This window comes from Scylla paramamosain, chromosome 1, assembly GCF_035594125.1.
Source record: "Scylla paramamosain isolate STU-SP2022 chromosome 1, ASM3559412v1, whole genome shotgun sequence".
Taxonomy (NCBI): domain Eukaryota; kingdom Metazoa; phylum Arthropoda; class Malacostraca; order Decapoda; family Portunidae; genus Scylla; species Scylla paramamosain.
Genome location: NC_087151.1, coordinates 35,385,697 through 35,395,192, shown reverse-complemented (window position 1 = coordinate 35,395,192; position 9,496 = coordinate 35,385,697). Strand labels below are relative to the sequence as shown.

At 38.8% G+C, this 9,496-nt stretch overlaps 1 protein-coding gene across 1 annotated transcript in view; it reads right to left on the bottom strand.

Moving 5' to 3' along the window:
• Window positions 1-3,234, bottom strand: part of LOC135104686 (zwei Ig domain protein zig-8-like) — a 114,177-nt gene extending 110,943 nt beyond the window's left edge. The window contains exon 1 of the mRNA XM_064012214.1: window positions 3,126-3,234. Within this exon, the coding sequence (XP_063868284.1) occupies window positions 3,126-3,234 (109 nt within the window). The remainder of the gene's footprint in view (window positions 1-3,125) is intronic.
• Between the last annotated feature and the right edge of the window lie 6,262 nt (window positions 3,235-9,496).

The window sequence follows — 9,496 nt, the reverse complement described above, 5'->3', positions numbered from 1 at the left end:
TGGATACCATTTAAAATATACTTTGCACTTATCTGCATTAAAACTCATCTGCCAGGTTTGCTCCCACTCAGTCAATTTGTCTAAATTTTTCTGCATTTCTATTAGAGACTACGGAATTCGCGATTTTGGTGTCATGAGCAAATTTCGATTTTATACTGGTAACACCCTCATCTATGTCGTTAATATAAACAAGGAAGAGAACAGGTCCTAAGACTGATCCCTGTGGTACCCCGCTGGTTACGTTAGTCCATTTGGATGCTTTTCCATTTATTACTACTCTTTGTTTCCTGTTTTTATCCAGTTTTCAACCCATCGCAACTCGTCGCCTTGGATACCGTGTGATTTTAGTTTAATCAGTAAGCGTTTGTGGGGGACTTGAGAGAGAGAGAGAGAGAGAGAGAGAGAGAGAGAGAGAGAGAGAGTCTACAACATCATACCAGACAATGGTGTGCAGCTCCTCAAAGAACATGCACATACACACACACAAGCACACACACACTGTTGTGCGCAGCGATATAAGGCGCTGTAGAAAAAAGGATGAGATATAAGAACGAATGAAGGAGGGAAAGAGAGATGAGACAAAAGACATGCTGGGGACGAGAATATGACACGTCTCTGACTGGTAGCCTAGCCCGCAGCTTGTACTGTAACATTTACTGCGCAGATGCCTTTTATATTCTCCACTTCATTTTCCTTACTTCTTGTTCATTCAATTTGAGTCTCACCCACTATTTAGTAGAAGAGTTGCTCTTGACGATAAAGTATTCAGTATTCATCCAGCACCATAGTTTAGTTACCACAATTTTCACAAGTATTTATGTAAACCTGCGCTGAGTAAGGCGAGGCAGCAAGCAGGTGGGTGTATGTGTGTATGTTTCTACCCTCCCCCCCCTCTCTTGTACCCCTCTAGTAGCAGCAGGATGAGAGAGCGTTAGCGTCGCATTCCCATTTAGTCAGTCCAACTACCACAGGAGATAAACAGACAGCGTTGTTAGGAGGAGATGGGAGTTTTCACAGGTAGATGGGCCATTTGCTTTAAGGGGATAATTCAGTAATCAATGACCGCATGCCCCGGCCTATATGGGTAGCATAAGAGTCTCCATGGCAATCTGCCAGGAAGTGTGGTTAAATTTAACATATTCCATATTCAGGGACGTGACTACTCGGCTGTGTGTGTGTGTGTGTGTGTGTGTGTGTGTGTGTATGTATGTGTGTGTGTGTGTGTGTGTGGGCCAAGCTAATTATTCTCCTGTTTGTTTGTGGGCACTTGTCTGTATTTGTATTGTTGTGGTATCCAATTGTTGTGGTATGCTACTGCTGGCTGAGGCTCGGACAGTGTTCAGCCAGAGAGGACTTAAGTAAATAGCTGTGTAGTAAACTTTACTCCCTTCTCAGGCCCTGACAAGGCATGTTGTCCAGGAGGTAGTAAATAGCACTATTCGGCGAGAGATATAACACTTTGTTGGACAGTGGGAGAATTTGTTGCTGAGGGTGGTAGTCCAACGGAGTTTTATACTTCGATTCTATACGAGTTGTCGCTCGTTATAATTGTCTTTTCCCTTGAACGTAGCGATCGATTCTTTCCCAGCTGTTGGAACTGGTTGTTGTGGTATTATTTCCTTGTCTGTTGTGGGATAAACAGACTGGCGACCTCATTAGTGTGACCTGGCGTTACGAACAGTTGTGTAAAGGGTGCAGGAGTCATAAGGGACCCTGTACATCTGTATTTGAGTCCCGCACTGAGTCCACTCAGGTGTCTCAGGGAAGCTAGTCCAGTTGTGGCAGCTGTACGAGGGGCTGGAAATTGTGGTCAACAACACACGCTCGCTGCTTGTAAAAGTGAGCTTCTCCTGCCAGCAGTGTGTGTCATAAAATGTGATGGAGAACGTGACTGGTAAACATCAGACAATGGTGTATATAAATGCATAAATTACCCAGCGTGTCATAATTTTCAACTCATACTGGTAGGCCCAGCCAGCCCCTGGGACCCCCGCGAGAGATCTTCAAGATCACCTACATATCTTAAATTTTTTCATTTACTATTTACTTGTAGATCATCAACTTTATTCGTCATTTTACATGATGTTATGTATATTAGTGAGATAGTAAACGAACAATGCATTCATTGTTTCATTTCTCAGAATTATTGGTTTGAAAGGGTTACCATCATTGGCTACTGTGCTGGACCACGGGTCCAGAGAGAGAGAGAGAGAGAGAGAGAGAGAGAGAGAGAGAGAGAGAGAGAGAGAGAGAATGTAGTGCATAAGTAGTCTTTGGACGCTATTTTCCTTCTCCCTTTTTTTTCTCATTTGCCATGGAGTCCCAAAAGAATGAAAATGTGAAATTCTACAGCTTCACATTTAAACACCATGTGAGACAAATACTGTATCTTTTAACAAATTTCGAAAAAAAAAAAATCAATTGACGCCATTGACAGTAAAACTATAAGAGTTAAAAAGTGGATATTTTGTCATCAAAAAATTTATGGTTAAAACAATATACACATTCTGAAAGTGGCACCTTATTTGGGAAGTGTGTGTGTGTGTGTGTGTGTGTGTGTGTGTGTGTGTGTGTGTGTGTGTGTGTGTGTGTGTGTGTGTGTGTGTGTGTGTGTGTGTGTGTGTGTGTGTGTGTGTTGAAAATATTTGCATTTCCACAAGTAACCCAATCCATATAAAGAAAATCAATAAACACTTTTCGATGATGTCAAAATCTGTGACAAAAAAAAAAAAAAAAATCTTAAAAAAAAAATCATAAATACAACGTCGTCATAAAAAAAAAATAAATAAATAATAATAATAATAATAATAATAATAATAATAATAAAAACATAAGAAAATAAGGAACGCTCCAAGAAACCATCAGGCCTACACGTGGCAGTCCCTGCTTGAAACATGCCTACCTATTTCCACCTATCGTCCCTATTCATAAATCTATTTAATCTTCTTTAAAAGCTCCCTAAAGACTCAGCACTAACAACCTGATTACTGAGTCCGTTACCTGATTACTGAATTCGTTGTCATCTTATCCGAAACACCATCAAATCTTAAGATGCTGCATTCTTTGAAGTCAGCATCCAGTACCATGTCGGATGCATCTTACTTACTCATGAGCGCCGCACTTACCGTCAGCCCGCGCAATGCTGGAAGTGAGAGCCGTGAGGGCGGCCAGGGCGGAAAGAAGCAGTGGGGCGGGGCGGGAAAGACTCATAACCACGTCCGGGGCTGTGTCCATCTCTGGAACGACGAGGAAAAGACCAGGTCACTTTGTACATGTTAGAAGAATGAAAACACAGTGCCGAAGGGAGCCAGAAAAAAAAATAAATAAAAATAAGATAAAATAATTCTATTAGAAGAATGAGGAATGGTATGGTAATAAGTTTTTGAAAGACTGGAGAGAGAGAGAGAGAGAGAGAGAGAGAGAGAGAGAGAGAGAGAGAGAGAGAGAGAGAGAGAGAGAGAGAGAGTGAGAGAGAGAGAGAGAGAGAGGGGCATTATACTAAAATAATTATATTCTATATGTTTGTGTTCAGCAATATATCCACACGATGTTTTAGATGATTACTTATGTCTTTGACGTAACAAATAAGATGCATGTTTTGTAAATGGCGCTCATGCGCAAGTGGATAAGAAAGAGAAATTCTTTAAATGTAAATGAGATACATGTTAAAGATATGAAAGTAAAAAGAAAATGTGCACTCCGCCTGAAATCACAGGTGAAGCTGGAGTCGATAAAATGTTCACAGTAATAAAAAAAAAAAAAAAAAATCAGTACGAGTTTTAAAACAGATTTGGCAGATATCAAAGCGATGTTTTAGGAGATAGATTGTTGTGATTTATTGGTTTAATTTTCAGATTATTTTATTTTGAAAAAGGAAGTGTAGACGAGTTAAATCAAAGCTTGAATTAAATCAAAGCTTGAATTATAGTTTACAAATATTGGGATTAGAGAAATATGTAAAATGTATACCTGAATAGTATAGGAAATCATTCAAATATGCACTAGCCGTGAGTTTCTGTGAAGGAAAACAATAATAATGCAATGGAAACCAGGAAAAGAAAAGCCTCAACCATTCCACGCTGAAGACATGATAGAATTTCAGCTCTATTGGGACCAGAGACGACGTAGGAATAAATTCGATCATGGTTTGAAGAGACCAATGGAAAGAAAAGTTTAATATATTGACTTCAAAAAGTTATACTTTAGGAGATGTAATAGAATGGGAGTTGGGGAGGATCGCGGCTTACTCGTATACCAGCAGCTCCGAGCAAGTGAAGGTAACACATATGGAACTGTTCAACAAGATGGTTTAGAAAGATGACAGTCAAGGATAACAGTGAACATTTGTCTTCCATGCAAGATGAGATTTTTAGCACAAAAAAAAAAAAAACTGATCCACTTTCCAAATTTAATACTTGAAGAAATTTACAGCTTTGGGATTAGGCGAGAGATATACAACGAAGATAAATTTCATTAAGTGAAAAATTAAGTCAGAAACAGATGAGAGAATATTTTCAGGTGTAGGCACGGGAACAAGTATTATATTTCATTATGTAGATAAATGACAACAGCCAACTACAGCTTGAGAATGAACGTCGTAATAATGCACGCATTGTGTTGCTACTCGTACCAGGGAAGTGAGTATGGATATCCATGTATGGCATATAGATCCCGGTATCCGGTGTGTTTGCAGGCATCTTAAGGACCTTGTAGAGTATACGCTACCATCATCGACAAGCTGACAGCAAGACACAAAATACACATAGGAAGAACAAACCGGTGTAGGTTCACTCGAGGTCTAGCCAGTACTCAGGATCTGCGCATGCATGAACAGGATGCCAGACGTACGTTTCGATGCCTCATTTGCGCTCAGCTGTCACGGAGTGAGCATCTCCTCGGTGCTCTGATGAGGAATTCGGTAGATGATATAATCGGTTCATGGTTCCTTTGGATGGTTTGAACACTCAGATACAATTTTTGATGCCCAATGTTATTATTCTTACTTTTTTTTTTTTTTGTGATCTTCGTTGCCTCAATAAGTCTGCCACGTGTAGGCCTGATGGCTTCTTGCAGCTTCCCTTATTTCTTACGTTCTTATGTTCTTATATCCACCTTATGACTTAGTCATATGCTTTCTCAACATCTAGAAAAGCTATTGCTACATCCTAACAACTTTCTCACCCGAGCCAATGTTTTCTGAATTTACACAACATTCTATCTACTTTTCACTCAGTCATACGCTTTCATGTTTACAAACGAATTCGTCCCTTATCGAGTGTGGTCCATTGGAAACCAAAAGAAGACTTTACTGAGGCAACGAAGATCACACACACAAAAAAAGTAAGAATAATAGTACTGGACACAAAAGTAATGTATCTCAATATTCAAACCGTCCCAAGAAACCATGAGCCGAATATATTATATACCGAATTCATGATCAGAGCAGCGAAAAGATGCTCACTTCGTGACGGCAGAACGCTAATGAGGCATCGAATCGTACGTCTGGCATGCTGTTCAAGCTTACGCAGACTCTGAGTGCTGGATAGACCTCGAGTGAACCACACCTTGACCACCTCATGAGGAACACTAGTTGTGAAAAAAAACAACCTTTAATAAGAAAAAAATAAATAAATATTAATGAAAACTTAGCTATGTAGACATTTTATGAGTTCGCAAACATTATTTAGACATCACTGCAGCACCAATACATTACAAAATGACGTATTCAGTAAACCAAAGAGCGATTAAACTGCATAGACATTCTCATAGCTCTTGTGTACGACCTAGATATCACATCATAAAGACTAAGAAGAAAGGCATTCAGTACAGCAGAATGATGTGATTCTATAGACATCTTCGTAGATATTGTGCACATATCACCACATGCGAAGACACTGTAAGAAACCCATCTAAGGCAATACAATATTCTACCAAATGGTGACGGTATAATGAACCCTTCACCCAGCAAGCAGTCAGTACAGCACCGCCATGGCAATCCCGCACACAACTACCACGCTTTTTGTAGACTAGGAATATTTACCTTCTGGTCGTGCTCTGAAATAACATTATTTATGTATTATATATTAAGGATTTTTGGCAAGCATATCACGTATTTCACTCTGGTTTATATTCAGATTTATGTGTTTTGGAATATTAAATCACCTCTTTCTGCTTTTTTTTTTTTTTTTGTCATTTCGCTGCGTGGTAGGCAAATATTCATGGCATTATGTCTTACTGCATGACGTGTGTGTGTGTGTGTGTGTGTTTGCTCAGACGCTTGTGAAGGAGAGAGAGAGAGAGAGAGAGAGAGAGAGAGAGAGAGAGAGAGAGAGAGAGAGAGAGAGAGAGAGAGAGAGAGAGAGTTGAACAGATAACCAATTTTGTCTTTATGTAACAAAGTAAATGTTGTTGAAAAAATGCACCATAAATCGATTTAATTTGCCACCACGTATATTCTCACGTCATACAGCTTGATGCTTATTGATGGCCGCGGCACAACCCTCTCCTCTTCTTTCCCACACACTTCAACTCCAGTACGCCTAGACTTCCTTTGTATGAAAATTTGCTGATATTTCCGTGATATTAAATTTGATTACAGACGACGGTTAGTGTGAAAATCGTTAGCGTTTAACAAATGTTAATAAATATTGAAGCCAAACCAGAGAGCAAACGTTGGTTATTGTTAATTCATGCATAATATTAGCCTTTGTCATCTGTGCCTGGCGTGGCCTAATTGTTATTGCCCCACTTGTACCACGTGGTTTTCATACGAACTTGCCTAGGTAATAAAGACAAAAAAATACAATAAGTAATGATAATAATAAAAGTAATTAATGATAATAATAATAATGATAATAACAATAACAACAGTAGTAGTAGTAGTAGTAGTAGTAGTAGTAATAGTAACAAGAATAGCAACAACAACGATACTGAGAAAACTGCACCAAGCGTAAACTGCAGAACAAAGAAATGGAGGGTATAATTGCAGTATCAATATACAATAAAATAGTTCATAATCTAATAGTGATACTTTAAAATGTAACAATATATTTGCACAAGTAAGCAGATACAAATCAATACAAGGCCAAGTCGCAAGTGAACATATCCTTTAGTAGATTTTGCTGTAAAAGAGCATTATATAAAAAAGAAAAAAAAGTTTCACGTTGTAATGTTGAATAAGAATATATATTTTATGTGAGCATCCATTTGTTTCACCGGAAGTAGGTTCATATAAATACAGCCTTATCATGTATTCAAGAGATGGTTTTCAATGGACGTGACCCTGCAGACCAGACAGAGAGAAAGGCGTAGCTGCTCCTACTGTCACATTAAAGCATTTTTCTTTCATGCATGTACATACATAAATGATGTAATTCACATTTCAGATAGTCGGGTTTGCACAGCTACTCCCTAAAATTCGTCTCTCTCTCTCTCTCTCTCTCTCTCTCTCTCTCTCTCTCCTCTCTCTCTCTCTCTCTCTCTCTCTCTCTCTCTCTCTCTCTCTCTCTCTCTATCTCTCTCTCTATGTGTGTGTGTGTGCGTGTGTGTGTGTGTGTGTGTGTGTGTGTGTGTGTCAAGAATCTAGGGATGAGAGTGTGCAAGAAAAGTGCGATGCTTTCCTACTCTACAAAATTATATAGGTAAATAAAACATGGTAACATACACGCAGAACACTTCAGTGGGTTACTATCTTATCGTGGTGAAGAAACCTGTGTATTCCAATAAACACTAAGTCTGAATTTAACAGATGCAATCATATTAGGCAAGTCCCATGAGAGAAATTCTGCCAAATGTGTTCTTCGCCTGCACAGCGAAGGCCAGCGTGGCGTGGGATTGGATTAACTCTCCAGACTAATCCTCAAATGCTTACGATGGGTCCTACAACCGATAAAGATGAGTGGTAAAGGTCCGCAGAGGAGCACATTGAACTCATAAATGTTGCTGCTGCTGTTCACGTTGGTAAATTGTTTGCATCATCTTTGTTACACGCGTCCAAAGTTTTAACAACTACTGCTTCTAAATAATGACTGCGTAGGCTCGTTATTAATGGATCTGCCTCTCCTCGGTCCTTATTGCAACTCGACCAGCTGACCTTTCTGTGTAAAGTTATGTAAGTTACAGAAAAACCACCACACAAATTCTCTCTCTCTCTCTCTCTCTCTCTCTCTCTCTCTCTCTCTCTCTCTCTCTCTCTCTCTCTCTCTCTCTCTCTATTTTTATGTTCCTCTTCAATATTTTCCTCGCTGTCATTCGGTGAAGGCTAATTTATGGGAAATATAAAATATTGCGGAATCTTTTTTTTTTTTCTGGAACAGAGAGAGAGAGAGAGAGAGAGAGAGAGAGAGAGAGAGAGAGAGAGTGTGTGTGTGTGTGGAGAGGGTTGGAAAATACATATTTCTTTTTAGATCAATGAATTACCTTTAATCGTGTATTTATGTTGGGTACTGTTGGTCAGCTTGAGCTCATTAACTAATTATTGGAACAGATAGTCGTTTCAGTGTGTGAAAGATGACTGTTTCAGTCTTTTCTTACCTATGCTAACACTGGTTTGATAGTCTTCCACCCACTTACTGTTGAGGTCCTCTGATGATGTAGATGATTGAGTTTGTTCTCGTGGGTATGGAGGTTCTAGATATATGTAAATAAAGGAAACACACAATCACTATTCACGTTCTGAATTTTAATGATGACAAGGTGACGCATTACCAGTACACACAATAATATTGAGAGCGAAGACTGATGACTGCTCGAGTGATGAACTCTGATTCGACTTGAATGATAAACTAGAATAACTGAAAATAGAATAACCAAATTGACTGGTTTGAATGTTCTTGCTTGAATCTCTTAAATATCTTGAATCTGAATCTCTCTAATGTACAATTTATGCAGAAGTGCTGGCGCAAGATCAAAAGGAACTGACCAATAGTGGAGTTGAAAAGATAACCCATCATAGACTTAAAACTAAAGTAATTGGGCCAATCACATATCACTCTATTTTAGCTAATGACATTTTTTTTTACATCAGCGGACATCAAAAGAGCGTGACACGGAGACTGAAAGATTAACATGGGCATATGTGATAGATAATCCAGGGAAGGAAAGGGAAAGGAATGTGTTTATAAAGGAGTTTTGTCAAGAGACACTAGGCGAGTGGTGAGTGAGGTGAGGTGTTGATTCCCCTGAGAAGCAGTACGTAGCAGAAAAGACAGCATAGATTCAACCACGTGGGAACATACTGAACATGAAATATATATATATATATATATATATATATATATATATATATATATATATATATATATATATATATATATATATATATATATATATATATATATATATATATATATATATATATTATTATTATTATTAAGGCCCTCGTCCCCGTCTCGCCAACACTCATTTCTCCAACAAACCATCGGCTTCTAATACCGTCTCGACCACACCGTGGCGGTATCATGGAGACGAAGCTTTGGAAACACGTCTCGATCGTGCT